Source organism: Bison bison, unplaced genomic scaffold, assembly GCF_000754665.1.
Source record: "Bison bison bison isolate TAMUID 2011002044 unplaced genomic scaffold, Bison_UMD1.0 scf7180017864364, whole genome shotgun sequence".
Lineage (NCBI taxonomy): Eukaryota > Metazoa > Chordata > Mammalia > Artiodactyla > Bovidae > Bison > Bison bison.
Genome location: NW_011494936.1, coordinates 3,072,750 through 3,091,371, shown reverse-complemented (window position 1 = coordinate 3,091,371; position 18,622 = coordinate 3,072,750). Strand labels below are relative to the sequence as shown.

Here is an 18,622-nt window from a genome sequence, read left to right as displayed (position 1 = left end):
CTTCAGTGAGGCATTTGGCCAGGATTCTTCTGAAGTCTTTGTAGTTTAAAGACCACTGGATAACTGACTGTATACCGCAGTGGCCATAGGGTGTTGACCAGTTGATTTTGTAAATACCTTAGGGCTTAGTTCTCAACATCATCATACTATCCTTTTCATGAAGTGTTAGTCACTCGGTCGTGTCAAACTCTTTGCAACCCCATGGACTGTTGCCTGCCAGGCTCCTCTGTCCATGGGATTTCCCAGGCAAGAATACTGGACTGGGTTGCCATACCCTTCTCCAGGGGACCTTCTCAGACCAAGGACTGAACTCCAGTCACTGGCAATTACAGGCAGATTCTTTACTGTCTCAGCCACCAGAGAAGCCCCCATATTCATGAATGCCTTCAGTAAATATAAACAGGCTATACTCTCAGTAGACCAAAATGGTGGATCAAATCTAACAAGATAAAATAGGATATCCTACTTGCTCTAAAAATCTAATTGCAGATATATTCGAAAGACTTGGCTCCTCAGAAAATGGGAAAAACACATAGGGATTTCCATCAACAACTCAATATGAGTCAACAGTAATTAGATTCAATTCTCAGACTGTGTGCTTTGGAAATATAAGATAATTAGCAACCAGTGTTCTGGCTTCGCAAGATGCCAATCTTTCATGTTGTGTATCAACAATATTTAGATTTTTAACTAAAACTACCCTAGAAAGTACAAGACAATGATTCTCATACTTTTTATTCTCAAGAGGCCTTTTCTGTTTGTTTTTTCATTTGTTTGTTTTGATGGTATTTTTTTTTTTTTGTCACACCACAGCCTGGAGGATCTTAGTTCTTTAACCAGGGATTGAACTCAAGCCCCCTGTAATGAGGAACCCTTTTCAATCTTGAAAGTTATTGAGGATTCCCAAAAACTTTTGTTTATGAGGATTATGCCTCTTAATATATTGTATGTTAGAAATTAAAACTGAGAAATGTTAAAAATGTTTATTAGTGAATTTAAAAGTTATAATGATAAACCCACTGCCTGTGAACATAAATACCATATTTTATTTGAAAAATAGATATATTTTCCCAAAATACGAGTGCGAAGAGTGGCATGGTTTACCTTTTTGCAGATCTCTTCAATGTCTATCTTAATAGGAGATGTCTAGACAATCATATCTGCTTCTGCCTTTACTCAGTTGTTATATGTTGTTTAGTTTAAGTACAGTCAGCGTGTGAAGAAGATCCAGCCTCATACAGATATATACTAGTGGGAAAAGGAAGTATTTTAATAGTCCTTGCAGGTAATTGTAGAGATTCTTTTTTGGTACTATACCCAAACTGGACAGATGGTAAAGATAAGTTGCAATGCAGAATCCAAAACTGTATCAGTGAACTTTTCATACAGTGTTACAGCAAAATTCAGAGGACTGTCTTGTACTTTGAACGGATCTTTTACCCATGTGTGCTTTTGTAACATCATGCATTGCTCAGCTAGAAAATACTGGTTCATTACATTATGCAGAACTTCCAAATATTGACACAATTATGGTACAGTTAAAACACCACATTCATTCATATCACCATTGATCTCATTAGAAAAGTTTCCTTAAATACTGAGGAGTGGTCAAGCTATATCCCAAAACAGAAGTTTCTAAAATTCTAATTTTTGCTTGAAAGCTCAAACTTTATCATCAGCAATAAATGTCAGTTGTTTTTGTTAAAATGACAAATTCACTTAATTCAGTTTTGGGAAAATGTCTGCCAGATTCTTAGTTTGTCTGTCAGTTGTTCATTCTTTCAAGTAAAAATGGTGTTTCATGATAAAAACAGCTAGTTGTGTTTACCACTCGAACTTTTCCATCTGGAGATGCAGCAGCCATGTTTAATCCAGTCTTCTGATTTTGTGTCACAGAATATTAAAGAGAAAAAAAAAAAGAATATTAAAGAGACGTGTACTCGAGGTTGACATTAAATGAAAATAATAATTGATCATCAAGGACATTCTTAGGTGAAACTGGCTTTTTTGTTTGTTTTTAATGCTAGTGCAGGGCAGGGAAGAATACAGTGACAGCTTGGTGCCACTGTGTTGATTTATGCTGAGATGTCAGCAGTTTACCACCCATCATTGCTCTGTAGCATCAGTGCAAATGTTAACACAATAAAAAAAGCAAATATCTTAATTTTATTATGAAAATAGTTTTGACCCCATAGACCCTCTATGCCCTGAAAGGGTCTTGAAAACCACCGCTGGTATAAGGGATTATAGAACCAATAAGTCAACTGGGTGATGGGTCCTCTTACAGGCCTGTGATTTTTCTTTCTTGGATTCTTGAAAATGAGGTTAAGGTGCACCACACTTGAAGAGGAGGAGTGAATTTGCATAAGCAGGCAGCGGAAACAGAGCCAAGCCTGTAACAAATGAGCTCTGCATTTGTAGATCTGCCTTTTTCCTGAGGCTATGGGAGACAGTTCCTTTTAAAACAGTCATGCTACAATTAAATGATCTTAACACCAGCTTATGTATATTAGATAATATTTTTTACAGAATAAAATTTAAAACAAACCAAAATCTAAGTTGAGGTGAAAAATTTTAATTTCTAAAAATGGGATGGCTTCAAAACAGTTTATAATGAATACATATACATTTGGGATATTCTTATTAAAAATGAGAATAAAGAAAAAGCATATGCGAGACAGCAAAAGAGACACAGATGTATAGAACAGTATTTGGACTCTGTGGGAGAGGGCGAGGGTGGGATGATTTGGGAGAATGGCAGAGACATGTGTATTATCATGTGTGAAACGTATTGCCAGTCCAGGTTCGATGCATAAGACAGGGTGCTTGGGGCTGGTGCACTGGGATGACCCAGAGGGATGGGATGGGGAGGGAGATGGGAGGGGGTTCAGGATGGGGAGCACATGCGCACCCGTGGCGGATCCATGTCAGAGTATGGCAGAACCACTACAATGTTGTAAAGTAATTAGCCTCCAATTAAAATAAATTTATATTAAAAAAAAGAAAAAGCAGAAACTGAATAAACGTTGTCTAAAAGGAGATGCTAATAGTGTTTATGGAGGATAGGTCTTCGGTGACTTAAAGTTTTTTTTCTTTTTTGCTATGTCTACTTTCTGGCTTCTAGCCATGAACAGATAGTGCTTTAGTAGCAAGAATAATAAGAAAAGAATCTAATCTAAAGTAAAAGAAGAACTTACATGTCTCAAACTTTATTTGTACCAGAAATCCATAGCCAGGTAGAGGTTACTACAACTGAGAAATAATTTAATTTGGACCTTTTGGGGGTTAAAAGAATTTTAATGTTGCAGAATTTATTATACACTTTAATTAAAAAGCTAAGGATTTGAACTTTGTGAAATAGAAGAATATCACTGACTATAGTAAAAGACAGAGTCACCCTTCATAATTTCCCCATGCCTGGTACACTTTAGGAGCACAGTCATTTTCTGACTCACAGTCATTTCTGACTGATGGAATCTGGCCTAGTAAAGCTTAATTTTTAACCTACTTGCTTTCTTTGCCTGCTGTAATTGCCTGTAGATGATCAAGTCTCTGTAAGACTGCTTCTTCTCCTGACTGGAGAAGTACGTCTAGAGCAGCAGCAATGACTGCAGTGCATGTTGCATAGAAGGCAATGCAGAAAGACAAGAGCAGGGAGGAAGTGCCATGACCTTGGTCCACTCATTCAACACCCCTGTTCAGTTCCCCTTTAATGAAAGAAGGAAATTGAACTAGATGGTAGCTAAGGTACCTTTCCTTTCTAAGAGTTCCTCCAATTCTGTCAAAAGAGATCTTTGCCTGAATTTGAGGTTTTCCCCCCAACATCCCAACCATGATGTTAACAAGTTTAATGTCTGTGAAAAAAAATCATTATTTTTACCTTTTCAGGTTGGTGTATAAATTGTGAATTTCAATATTATAGTAAAGAAATTCCCTGTACTCTAATGACATTTCTTTTTGCTTTTGAATAACCTTTGATAACTTTTTCATATTAAACCATGAGAATAGAATGTCAGAGTTGAAAATTATATGATTAGACAACCATTGCTTATTTTATTGTCTTTTATATCATATTAACCATATATGATATTAACCATATTAACCATAAGCATAATTAATCATATCACCAAATTAATAAGTGGATGCAAAACACCTAGCCCCTCAGGTAATGAACCTGATACTGCGTGCTAATGGTGCATTTTTTTCCCCTGAGAAATTTGATTATCCTGTTGTCCTCCCCAAATCTTGTCAGGGTGCTATAGGATAGCATTATTCTTTCTACTTTACAGAGAAGACATTGAGAATTAAGAAGCAGTGTCAAGGTTGCATAAATAACTAGACATTTAAGCATAGGACCTAGTTTGCCTAATATCCAGGATAGTAAACATGATTCTATGCCATTTCAAGCATCTTTATCTTTTTGTTCATTTAACTGACTGATACTACTAAAAGGCACTTGCTTATATCTTTATCAAAGTATATCTTTTATTGCTGTAAACTAGATGTCAGACTATCAAATAGATAGAAGAATCCTTTAGAAGTGCCATATTTCAAGCTCTCAGTAGTCCAGTATCTATAGGCCCTTAAGGAACTCACTTTTCTGCATTGTCATAATTTTTAATTCCCTCACTGATAGCCCTTTGAGTTTCCTCTTTTACTTCTCTGGCCCTTTCACCAACTTCAGAAATTGGCTCAAGTCTTGAGAGAGAAGAGGGGGTAAGGGGCCATTTGTATAAATCCTTCCTACATTTTCATCTTACTACTAGGACTAGACTCCAGTTCCCCATCCCATCTGCTCCATCTCCTCCTACTCTGGGGCATCTTGCTTGCAACTCCCTGGAACCTGAGCCCTTGATGAAATGTGAAGGGTAGACTGTTGCTCTGAAATGTAGGTGAACCTCGTTCAGATCTTCTATGTAGAAAGGCTTATCTTTACCATCTACATTTAACCATGTTTTTCTTACTGAAATAAATTGAAAAAGAAAAGCTGACTGCCCTCAGAAATAAACCCATTTTCATTTGTGAGTTGTCTTTAGTTCAGTTCAGTTCAGTTGCTCAGTCGTGTCCAACTCTGTGACCCCATGGACAGCAGCATGCCAGGCTTCCCTGTCTATCACCAACTCTCAGAGCTTGCTCAAACTCATGTCCATCGAATCGGTGATACCATCCAACTATCTTATCCTCTGTCATTCCCTTCTCCTCCCACCTTCAATATTTCCATCAGGGTCTTTTCAAATGAGTCAGTTCTTTGCATCAGGTGGCCAAAGTATTGGAGTTTCAGCTTCAGCATCAGTCCTTCCAATGAATATTCAGGATTGATTTCCTTTAGGATTGACTGGTTTGATCTTGCAATGAAAGGGACTCTCAGGAGTCTTCTCCAACACCAGAGTTCAAAAGCATCAATTCTTTGGCACTCAGCTTTCTTTTTAGTCCAACTCTCACATCCATACATGACTACTGGAAAAACCAAAGCTTTGCCTAGACGGACCTTTGTTGGCAAAATAATGTCTTTGCGTTTTAATATGCTGTCTAGGTTTGTCATAACTTTTCTTCCAAGGAGCAAGTGGTTTTTAATTTCATGGCTGCAGTCACCATCTGCAGTGATTTTGGAGCCCAAAATAATAAAGTCTGTTACTGTTTGCATTGTTCCTCCATCTATTCGCCATGAAGTGATGGGACTGGATGCCATGATCTTAGTTTTCTGAATGCTGAGTTTTAAGCCAACCTTTTCACTCTCCTCTTTCACTTTCAACAAGAGGCTCTTTAGTTCTTCTTCTCTTTCTGCTATAAGGGTAGTGTCATCTGCATATCTGAGGTTATTGATATTTCTCTCGGAAATCTTGATTCCAGCTTGGGCTTCATCCAGCCCAGCATTTTTTCATGATGTACTCTGCATATAAGTTAAATAAGCACAAGGGGCTTCCCTTGTGGCTCAGCTGGTAAAGAATCCTCCTGCAATGCGGGAGACCTGGGTTTGATCCCTGGGTGGGAAAGATCCCCTGGAGAAGGAAAAGACTACCCACTCCAGCATTCTAAATATGTGAGTTGCCTTAGAGACCTTTACAAAGTATCAAATACTGTTCCTGGCTTTAGGGGCCGTTGAGTGTGTAGAATGTTAAAGGTTAGAAAGAAGTGGGGAAGAGAATGGAAAAGATGCATGTTTGGGGCATCCCAACTTGAAATTCGGTTTCTAAATCATCACTGAGAGAACTGCTTAACCTAAGATGTACTTCAAATATGGTGCTATGGTAGGAGAGAACCTACCCACTTATGTGAAAATGTTTTCCAAGTCTACAAGCAGCTAATATTCAAATGAAATTTTAGCAACAAAATATATCTATAAACTAAAGATTTTAATGAAAATCAAGGCAATGGTGCCATGGCTTAGAGCTGGGGCTTCAGTGACAGATGTGGAAGTTTAAATCCTGACTCTTGTTCTAACTGGTTGTGTGAACCTGGACAAGTTAATTAAGCTCTGTACATGTTGCTTTTGCATACATAAAGAGGATGAAAGTTCCTATTATTGCCTCATAGAATTGTTAGGAGGATTTAGTTACCTAATGGATATAAATGTATATAGTGTTCCCTGGTAGCTCAGACAGTAAAGAATCTGCCTGCAATGCAGGAGACCTGGGTTCGATCCCTGGGTCGGGAACATTCCCTGGAGAAGGGAATGGCAACCCACTCCAGTATTCTTGCCTGGGAACTCCCATGGACAGAGGAGCTTGCGGGCTATACAGTCCATGGGATCGCAAAGTCAGACAGGGCTGAGTGACTAATTCAGAGGATAAGTCAACTTACCTTCTTCTTCCTGGAAGATGTGATAGTATCAATCTTTAACCCTGCTGTGAACATCACACACCCTGTTTTGGTGCTGACAAATTGTCTTTAGCCTTTTTCAAGCAATGTCAGATAAACATGTCATTGGCTTATCACTTTTCTTTTTTGGTTATTTAACCTTAAAAGAGAACATTAGCAAGCCAGAAATAGCCCATTTTGTAAAAACTGCATAGCTAGACAGATCTTTGATCCTTATTAGGGTAATAATCCATCTGTTATGGAAATAGATCAATTTGTAAATTAAATTGATTAATCTAGCAGGGAAAAAAAAGGGTCTTGACTTTTCCCACAGTAAGCATTTCCTTTTTAAATGGTAGTCATCTTAAAACAGAGATTTGGGAAGACTCAGTTTTCTACTATTCTTTTTTTGCTCAACTCAGAAAAAAGATTAAATATCTATCAAAAAAAAAAAGAGTAGAGTTCAAGCTTTTAGATTCACTAGGGTCTGGTTGTTCCTGGAGGTCTCATATTTTTGACGGGGTTTAATGTTAAAACCTTTCAATGACTATCAGAACATTTTTACACTTGATCTTAGCGAAAAGGCTGAGAAGCAATATCAGAATATTTTTAAGACTCATTGGTTAGTTTAGTAAATGTATAACTATGCTTGAGTTATCTTCTGCAATTAGTTTACTTTATTATTATTTTCATCCTGTCTGATAAAAAAAAATCTCCCAATGATTCTTCTAACGATGTGTGGTTGGAATCATAACTTCACATGCTGAAGAGTTTTGTGCGGCAGCTGAGAGGCATGTAAATACAAGCTGCTTATTTGCAAGAAGCTTCCAGATTTGCAATATGATTGCTATGGAAACCACTTAATGAAAACCTTATAACCATCTGTGTGGTTTGATGGATTTTAGTGCATAGCTGAGCTGTTTTTGTTTACTGTTATTAAAATGTTGAATGGAATATATTAACCCACAAACATTGACTATTTGAGATATTAATTAGTATTGTATAATGACATTGTGCCTCAACCCCCAAATAAAATAGGTTTAATAATAAACCTAGATAAAACATGTATATATCTAATATATTGTAAAGTTGATTATAACCTTGAATTTGGTCACTTGTCTGTATATATTTTTTGGATTATGTGGAGAGTTTTGCTCTGTTAGTAAATTATTATAGTAGTAAGATTTATTTTCATGATTTTGGAATCCATTTTTTTACTTGATATTTATTGAACATCTTCCTTGTACCAGATTCTATTCAAGATTTAGTCTGAGTTGTTTTTTTGTAAGGTTAGAAAAGAACACACACACCCCAACTTTGATTTTGTTGTCTTTTACATGGAAACTGTACTGTTAGCCCAAGATAAAATGAGTTGCTTGACTATTGTTAAAAAAAATTGACATATGAAACACAGAAGGCTCTGCCCTGAAGATATCGGCACTAGGTTTGAAAAGGAGAAAGGAAATGTTTTTAATGCACATCCTATCCTCTAAAATACTTCTTATTAAACATCTCACATGGATATCAATTTGGATACTTCACAGAAAATATTGATAGTTAAGTAAATATTTTGAATATCATTTTGATAACTTAAGAATACATTGTACACATTATAGACACATTTTAATAAAATAAGAACAGTTCTTAGTAGTAAATTCTAAATTCATTGACAGCTTCGCCAAGAGCAGAGTTTTTCCCATTTAATTATTGTAATTCGTTTTTATAATATCTTGACCCTAACTTTGGGTGGTGAGTCTAAATCCCATAGTGTCTTCTTAAGAGCCAGGAATAGTGCTTTCTATATTGATGTGGTTATAGCTTTTGACTTTAGGATAAGCACCCTTAACTGTTTTTCAGTTTACTTCTTACTATTGAATTTGTGACCAAATTGGAAGAGAGTGAGTACTGGAGAAAAAGAAAGTGTGAAAAGTACAGGAAGCCTTCTCCTTCACCTTAAAAACATGAATGATTTGTAAAATGAGATGCTTGGACTAAATAACTGTAAATGACCCTAAAACCTTTAAATGTTATATTAAATTTTATATTAAAATTTAAATTAATTTATTTAAATTAAAAATTTTATATTAAAACACCCTATAATCCATTTATGTTAGCTAGTTCTTAAGGTTTAGCATAAGTGAGGCAATTGTTAAAAAGAGACAGGATTTAATATTAGAGTTTTTATTAGGTCTTCTGTATACTCATTACTGTTTGACTGAACTATATTAAATTGACAATATTAGGTTTAAATTAATACGTATAAGGTGCCAATGATTTCTAGCTGTTCCGTATTGGACCTTTCATTCTTTAGTTGGAATTGAGTTACAAAGATTTGAAACAGTTATAATTGTATAGTAGTAACTCTCAAGCTTGATTTAAATGCTGGTTTTTATTTATCACCACTTTAAAATTTGCATGAGATGTCTCAATTCACATATGCATTTTTGATCTCTTTACCAAACTTTCCAGTCTCCCTTGGGCTGCCCCGCCCCTATGTTAAATCTCTAGTGTCAGAAACACAACTCCTTGTGGTTTCCCCCCTCCCCGCCAGGCCAGGGGCACAACAGTTTATCTTGGCTATACTCTTTTTAGTAATGATGTTTCCATTTCTCAGTTAACTAAACTCAAACATGAGTCATCCGTGGTTGCTTGTTCTTTTCCCTTAGCCCTCCACATCCAGGCAGGCAGAGTTTGTCTATTCTAGTTCCTTCCCCTCTTGTAATCATCTCCGCTCCATATTCTCTGCCCCTCCAGTTCAGGACTGCTGCTGCTGCTGCTAAGTCGCTTTAGTCGTGTCCGACTCTGTGCGACCCCAGAGACGGCAGCCCACCAGGCTGCCCCGTCCCTGGGATTCTCCAGGCAAGCACACTGGAGTGGGTTGCCATTTCCTTCTCCAATACATGACAGTGAAAAGTGAAAGTGAAAAGTGAAAGTGAAGTCGCTCAGTTGTGTCTGACTCTTAGCGATCCCATGGACTGCAGCCTACCTGGCTCCTCCATCCATGGGATTTTCCAGGCAAGAGTACTGGAGTAGGGTGCCATTGCCTTCTCAATTCAGGACTAACTTCCCCAACTTCCCCTTTAGCCAGACTGGGACTGGTCTCTCTCCATGCCCCTTCTCTATGTTATCTGGGACAAGGAGATCAGATGGACATTGCTCAAGCAATTTCAGTCCTGCCCTTTCTCACTTCAGAAATTTGAGGGTGGGGTGGGGTGGTGTGGCAAGGGCTCTTATTCCTCACCAAACATGGAAACATCTGAAGTCCGTAGCTGAATGTTCACGAGTTTACAGCAGTTTTCCCAAACGACTACCATTGTCTCCTATCCTACTCTGCCTCTACAAGAACCACATTCTTTATCCAAAATGAATATGCCTGTGCCTTGTTCTTTTGTTCATGCCTCTCCCTCTGTCTGGTAGACCCTCTCTCTTACTAGTATTTAATGCTCAATGAAGATTTATTAGCTGAATTATTTAATAGTGATAATGACTATATTTGTATTTTTTGCATATTTTTCTTTAAAGTTTTGATTTTTCTTGAAATTGTGATTCTTTTTGAACCCAGTTTTTTTCCTTGACATGCCATTTTGTTCCTATGTCCTGCCTTAAATATTTCTAAATTTCATATAAATCTTTCAGTGAAGGAAGTGGTCATGTGATAAATATTCCTTTGTGAGTTAAAGAATTAAATAGCCTACTGACTTTGTTTAAAACTCTTCTCATTTATATCATTTTCTTCCTCCTATAACTTGAAGAAGGAGTGTGGTGGGGGAGTGTAGAGATAATATAAGGATATATTTGAACATATCAGGATAAAGAATATGGACTTTGGAATCACAAATCTAAATTTGAATAACAAACATTGAAAGTTTCTTTACCTTTTTGAGCCTCAATTTATTTCTCTGTAAAATGAGGATTTAAAATGGTTTATCTATAAAATCCTAACATCTGTTATAGTGTATGACACATAGTAGGTCCCGAGTCTAATTTGGGGGGAATTACCTTGAAGGATGAGGATCATTCTAGTATGTCTCTGTAAGTATCTGAAGTATCTGATACTCCATGAATGACTTATAGGTTAACTATTTTATATCACACATTTTCTCTGTTCTGTTGATGTTTTAGGGACAGTGATTTTAATTCTGTGTGGTATTCATGCCACAGTATAATGTGGTCAATCCATATAATGCTGGGTATCATTTTACTGGATTTTTAGGGCTTTTCTGGATTTAAGATTGTTCCAGATGATTTTCTGAGAGCATTTAAAACAAAATATGTGAAACGTTAGTACATACCTTAAATTTTATCAAGTCAACTGGTCAGGTTGCTATTTGGATATAGCTATAGGTTCATTTATTCAGCTTTAGATTATTGAAAGAGGAATGTGGATGTTGAGTGGTTTCCTTCTTTGAAAAGGAATATTTATGTGTTATAAACTTTTAGTTTTGCTCTTAAGATGGGGTGAGTACTGCATTGTTCGTACTGGACTTCAGTGTTCCATTTGTTGTTTATTTACAGAAGAGGAGGAGGACGGAGCTCTGGTGAAAATGGAGGGACAAAGGAAGATGAGTCAGGACAGTGTTCACCACACCACAGGTAATGAGCTGGTGGGAAAAGCTTATTTTGGTCTTGTTCACTTTCCTTTTCATCACTTTCTCCCTACTCTAAAGATGTGTCCTCAGCTCCCTGCGGTTGGGTCCTTGGGTCTGGATCTCTTATGGCTGATAAGCTGCTTAGACCCATTTAGGATGCATGAAAACCACTTGAGAAGGATTTATAAAGTAAGCCAATTTATACAAGGTATTCCTTCCTGAATTACTTTGTAATGACTCAATTAGCTTTCATTTCTGCACAAAGGAGATTTAGTTGCATAAATTAGCTTATCATCATTGAGGAAGTGTCACTGCTAAAGGACAGTTTATAGATACAACATGCAGTTGCTGTCAAACCTATACGAATGTAATATAGACATCTGTGTATACTTTGTGCTTGAGCAGAACAGACTTCTGCCATTCAGAGACTAACAGGGGACAACAAGTAGCCCAGGGGACTAGCAATGTAGACATCTCTGAAAAGGTCAACTTGACACAGGCTCTGACAATCGACCCACAGCTCTGTCTTCTTTGATAAAAATCAGATAAACTTAAGACCGCTAATTGATCTGCAGCCTGTTTAAATGTTGGCCATGCATATCTTCATTGCATATGATTAACACAGAAAGCAAATGAATTGGGTAAGAAATGCCAGAGTCCAGTGACAGCAGCTTAAAAATGGGAAAAGGACACTGGTGGCCTAGAAGGCTAGGAAGGATATTCCACTTATCCATTTCCACTTGGCACATGGCCCCAAGTGCTAATTATGACTGAGACTGGAAAAATAGCTATATATGCTCTGTACAGAATCACATGATGCAAGCAAGTTTTCTTGCTGGTTGTTATTTCCAAATAGCAGGAGATAAACCGTATCTGTAGTGCAGGCATGGGGTTAGTTTTGATAAATCAGCAATTATTTTACACGGAAAGAAGAGAAGGACTGCCTTCTTATCAGGACTTTACACCTCTTCATAGCCACATGTCAGCTGGGGCAAGGTCTGCCATATCATCCCATGTCCTGCAAAGAGCTATAGATGGGGGTCGCCTCCCCTTGCTGATATGGCCATACATCACTCTTTCAAGCTGTCAGGGGCAGGGTGGACAAGAAGTGTGTGTTCAGGAAGTAGCTTTCCAGAGTCCTTCCTACTGTGACATGTGGAAAGGAAACAGAGGCCTGACTTCCGGACCTGGACAGGAAAGCAGGAACAGGTTGGTGCAAGAGGTTTGGGTGTGCTTTTTTCAGAAAGGAAGTGAGGACGAAGTCATTAGATGTGAGTCCTCTGTTCCTGCAAAATGCAGCTATAAACACCATGTCTGAGCAAAACCTTGAGGACGACATTCAATGGCAGTGGAAGTACATATGTTTTGTTATCATGAAGCTTCTGCTAAAAGCATGTCATTTTCTTTTTTAAATTTCAGTGTAGGTGTGACACATACAGATATTCTTCCCATAAATATAGTGTTTTGGTTTAAAGCAATTGCATTTTTCAAAAATCCTTTTAAAGTAACTCTCTCCCAAATTTTTGCCTTTGAGGGAAGGAAAAACAAATCAGTTTTTCCTCAAAGGAATGCAATAAGGAGATCTAGCTTTTCATGCAATAGCCATAAAGCACTGCAATAATTCTTATCTTTAGTGACACGAAATTCTTTTCAAGCAACAGTTTTAATGCTTTTGCATAGCAGTGACCTTTGCTCTCCCCAGGCTGTCAAAGATGTAACACTAGAAGTTTGTTTGCTGTGCAGGGCAGTGAGTTGACAAGGGTATTACTATCTTGCTGAGCATCACATGATGTGAACTTCTAACCTTACTCAAGAATGTTATATATTTTTCACATTGACTGATTTTAGTAAAAAAAAAAAAAAATTTTTTTTCAGACTAATGTGAAATATGTATGCAAAAACAGAATTAATCTTATATTTCTTACAAGTTCTTTTCATGCTTAAGCTTATAGAGCTTGCATATATTTTTATATATATGAAAAAAAGATTCCGTGTGATTTTTTTGAACTTTGTATAATATGCTTATTTCTCTAAAATAGTTTTTAAACCTTTAACACTACTCAAGAAGACATTCTTCATTATCTATCATTGTGTGTTTCATCTATTGTCATCATGTTTTTAAAATCTTTTCATTTTTGCAAAACTAAATATCTTCAACATTTAGCTTATACTTTCGTAACAGTTCTGTTTTTATTGCCCACTGTTCTGTTTTTGCTAGTTTAACTTACAGGTGCAAGTACATTGTTTAAATCTTTCACAAGCTGGCTAGTTTAGAATGTTATTTTCTTTCTTTACCTTCTTCTTTTAACCATATATGCCTCTCAGGACAAGAAACATAAGGAGATGATTATTTTTGGTAATTTTGAAGATGTCGGTCATGACGTGGATAGAATAGGAAAACTAATTTAGAATATAAAAAGTAATATATGCAGTAAAAACAACTAAACAGATTTAAGTTGTATTCAGAAAGTAAGCTTATTGATGGCTTATGACATTGTACTCCATTCCATTTTTTGTTGTTGTTTGTAAAAACACATCTCACATGGGTTATTTTTTCAGTGTATAAGTGGTGTTAACCTTTGTGAACCCACAGTGCTTCCAAGGATATCGATGTGCGGTTTTTTGTTTATGTTTAGCCACACTTAAAATTTAGAATAGTAGGCAGAAACCAACACGATGTTGTAAAGCAGTTATCCTCCAATTAAAAATAAATAAATTATAAAAAGAAAAAAATGCACTGACAAGGAAATGAATAAAAATCTAGTACAGAAAAAAAAATTAGAAAAGTAAACCGGAGGAGCTTGCTACTCTCTAAGGAACAAGATAGTTCTTAATTTTTATGTCTAGAATTTATACTAAGAATTTTGACATTGCTTTCTTAAAGAGACTAAGGCTAATTAACATACACTGCCAGGTTTTCTCCCCAGTTGTGATTCTTCTACATCATAACTAATATTGCATGCTGAAATAGAAAGAATAGTCAATTGTGTGTACATGTAGCCACGTGACATAAACAACTTATTATTCTTTAACAGAGCTCACATATGGGACATAGAAATGAGGTTGGTCTTTGGATAACATCATCATCAAGATGGCAGAAAGCAAAGTAGAAAATGCCTCTTGTTCCCAGGATTGCCAGATCGCTGGCTCTGTTGCCTCTTTACAGCAGTGAGATTTAATGAAATGCCCATGATGCACATCTCGGGAGCAATGCATCTTGCGCATGGTGGGGGTCTCTCTTCCCCTCCTGCGCTCCTGTAACTCCCATTAGTGTTAATGAGGGTTTCACCAAGTGCATCGAGGGGAAGAAAGACCCCAAAGTGATCAGGATTATGTGTTAGAAATCACCATATACTTTTTTTTTCTCCTTCTCCCCACCACCCTACCTTTTGAAAATCTCCTGAATGAAAAACTGTTCTGAGAGAATCTGAAAAAGGAAAAGAGCAGGCAGCAGGCTGAACAGCTGAAGAACCCACTGGGATGCTCCAGCTAAGCCAGAACTTCTCTTGTTTTTAGCCCAAGTTTCCTTTCTTCAACCTTTTGGGGTTGAGCCTAAGGCTGAGCAGCATGGGGAACACACAGGAGCCTCCATAGGGGTAACCAGCTATTTAGATCCTTTTACCTCCTGGCCAGTGGCTGTAGGGGAGGGCCTCCCCTGTGAGATGATGTCATCCTCTCTTTGCTCTAATTCCTTGACTTCTAAACTGACACTGACGGACTGCACAGGGCGCAACATTTGACCCAGTTAGCAGTTGATTTAATCTGACTAGAATGTTTCAACTTCTAAATCCCTATTTGTCTAAATAAGTGGTTTTTAAAGGAAATCAGTCACTTTATTATTAAGTAATTTTTTTCTAAAAAAATTTTGACAATGTTTAAAGTGATCTGTCCAGCCAGAGTGCCCTCTAGTGTCCATTCACAGAATTTCCTTAATACATGCTTTGAGGGGAAAAATGTAATAAGGGTGGCCACAGAGCGTTCTTAGTTCTTGGTTGGATTCCCAGGCATGTGTACGCCCCTGCTGGCTTCAGTGATGAGTGCCCACATGCAAGAGCGAAGTCAATAAGGTGTCTGTCTCTCTGTCTCCCTCCTTCCTTCTCTCCCACCTTTGCTTTTCCCCTTTTTTTAATCCTTAGAAAATAAGGGGAAAAATTTAATAATAGAATTTTTTCTGGTTGTATATTCTGGTCCTTATTTATAATATAAATATAATGGAAAAGTAGTGTATTACTTCCTAAATAGACTCTGTATTATTCAGATTTTCTTTTGGGCTTAAAAAAAAGTTTCAGATACTAAAAAGAATTTTTTAAATTTCTAATAAACCTAAGACTTTGTGTAAATCACAAACTATGTGTAATAAGATGAATGTCTTCATGACATACTAATATGACCAACTGTGTTGGAATTGCCAAGCAGCCTGATACTTGAGAGTCATATAACAAAACTAAGATGACAACCCCGATCCACCATGCATCTCTATAGTTATCCCCTCAGAATTCAAAGATGACATTCCAGTGATGGAAGTTGTCAGCACGTGTATGTTCTGCCTGGTTAGTGAATACACGGACATCTTATTGATATTACTTGCATTCTTTTTGCATTAACTCATCAAAACTCAATTATCATGAAATTAAAAACAGGAAACAGTTCTCAGTGTAACAAAAGCAGCCAGTGTATTTAACTCTGTGCTGTTTCAGGCAACCCACATTGTATAAGTGACAAAGCATTTATTACCCAGTTTATTGTGGTATTACAGAATGGAGAGCGCTAAATAATCAATCAGTTAATGGTCTGTATGGCAGTTTGAGCACATCACATCCATTGTGCTTATGCTGTGAGAAGGATGAGCTGATAACTCCAGTGTATGTTGCATGTTTATTCAGAGTCTAATGTCCTAAACTAGGGCTGACAGAAATCTTGAAAAATGCACCTTCAGCACTGGCAATTTCAAAGTTGCTAAAATAGTTTGGAAACAACTTTGAGAGGCTTTGGATACAAAAGTCCTCAAAGATAAGAGCAGGAATTATCTGTTAGATTACTTTCAGTTTATTCTCTTCCTTTAACTAGCTTTGCATTTTAAAAAACTTAAAAAAAATTTTTTGTGTGTTATCTTGTTTGTTTATGTTTATATCTTATCTCCTTTATTATTATTATTCTTATGCCCAGTGCTTATTTCTGCAGTTTCAGTACCAGTTCTGTCCAGTGCTTATTTCACAGCCTGTTTATCATATCTCATGCATATTGCTTATTATGCAGGGAGGCTGACTTACCTTCAAAACATGTTGCAGGTGGGCTTAGGTTTGTTATAGAAAATAAGTGGGAAGTAACTTTGTTTGAAGAAACTTACTGCAGTTGCAAGTTTTAGGTAAGAACAAGAGAGGGAGAGAGGAAAAAAGAGACATTCAAAATAGATCTTTTTGAAAAGGGTCCTTAGATGAGAGCAAGAAGTAGAATTCTTGTGTGGATGTAATGAAGTGTTCTTTTAATGAGGACAGATTTTTTTTTTAAGACCGTTTTGGCCCTTTAACTACTATTGGTTCATTTAAAAATGAGGGCCCATTACAGGAAAATTAACTCTTGTTTTCTCTTTCTTCTTCCCAGGAGATAAAAGCACCGATTATGCTAATTTTTACCAGGGTTTGTGGGACTGCACAGGAGCTCTTTCTGATGAATTGTCATTTAAACGTGGTGATGTGATTTACATTCTTAGCAAGGTAAGCAGATACACCAGTATGACAACTGTAAAGGGTGGAAAGGGTGAATTTTATCCATTTGGATCGAGGACACTGGGGAAAAATGCCAACTGGAATTCTTCTAGATCCGTGTTAACAATTGGGAGTTCACCATAATTAATTATTTTGTCAAATGAAATATAATCAAATTTTAAACACAATCAGATAACAGGATTCAACTTAACAGTGTGTTTACCTATCACTTCAGCTTTTGGCTCCCATCCACATACTGCCTTCTCCAGAAACAATATACTTATGTGAAAGTTAACATTGTAAGGTATTAGGTTATTTATTATGTCTTCCTTTCCTCTTCCTTTTTATTCTTCTGTGTGCTTATTCTGATTTTGTCTGCCATTCACTACTGGAAACACTGTTTATAGAACAAGTTTTTCATCTTTATGTAAATACATTGGGTGTTCCGACAATTTAAAAGCAATACTCTTCTATTCAGACAGGTGTAGGTAATTTTTTTAAGTTTAGCATAATTGTATTTGTAAACATAATAGCAAAGTGTATTGCTATGAACTCATCCTCCTGTATTAAAAAAAATCATTGTTTCTGCCTCTTAAGATACTAGATTATTCAAAATCTTTCTGTCCTTAGATCTATCTAAAAGTCGAGGTTCTTACTTGATTACACTTCTCAAGACATGTGTGAGTTCCTTTAGTTTTCATGTTTTAACTTTGCCTGCTATAATATGAGGATTAAAAATCTCTCTCCTCAGTCTGCTTCATGAGGCCACTTTAGAAACAAACAATATATAAAAACTATTTAAATATAGGTAGAGAAACATTACATAAATTTTAAGTTTAGAAGTTTAGTGTTCTTTGTTGATTCAGTTCAGTTCAGTCTCTCAGTCGTGTCTGACTCTTTGCGACCCCATGAACCGCAGCACGCCATGCCTCCCTGTCCATCACCAACTCCAGGAGCTTACTCAAACTCATGTCCATTGAGTCAGTGATGCCATCCAACCATCTCATCCTCTTTTGTCCCCTTCTCCTCCTGCCCTCAATCTTTCCCAGCACCAGGGTCTTTTCAAATGAGTCAGCTCTTCGCATGAGGTGGCCAAAGTATTAGAGTTTCAGCTTCAACATCAGTCCCTATTAGAGAAATATTTTTAACCTTTCGGCAAGGTAGTATGACTTATTAAATACAGAAGAGAATTTGGAAATAAGATCACTTATTGAATTTAAACACTGGTTGACTGGTGTGTAAAATCATACACAGAGAATCATAGAACATTTGAGTGAGAGACCTTTGGGCTCGTCTGTCTATCCTCGGTTTCACAGATAAGTGAACTTGTGTCAAGAAAGTGCCAGAGCCAGTCCTTTAACCAGGCATCTTGACTCCCAGACCAGGGCTTTCTGCTCTTGTTTTTTTTATAGTGCTTTTATCAATCTTCCTACCTTTTCCCCTCCCTTCTCCCCCACTCGCCTTCTTTCCTTACTTGTATTTAATTTGTAACCATCATAAAGTACCTAAAATATGCAAGGGCCCATTCTA

At 36.9% G+C, this 18,622-nt stretch overlaps 1 protein-coding gene across 1 annotated transcript in view; it reads left to right on the top strand.

The window, feature by feature from the left end:
* SKAP2 (src kinase associated phosphoprotein 2) overlaps window positions 1-18,622 on the top strand; it is a 181,520-nt gene that overhangs the window by 137,675 nt on the left and 25,223 nt on the right. Inside the window, exons 10-11 of the mRNA XM_010855390.1 lie at window positions 11,314-11,391; window positions 16,989-17,101. Coding sequence (XP_010853692.1) covers window positions 11,314-11,391; window positions 16,989-17,101 — 191 coding nt within the window. The remainder of the gene's footprint in view (window positions 1-11,313; window positions 11,392-16,988; window positions 17,102-18,622) is intronic.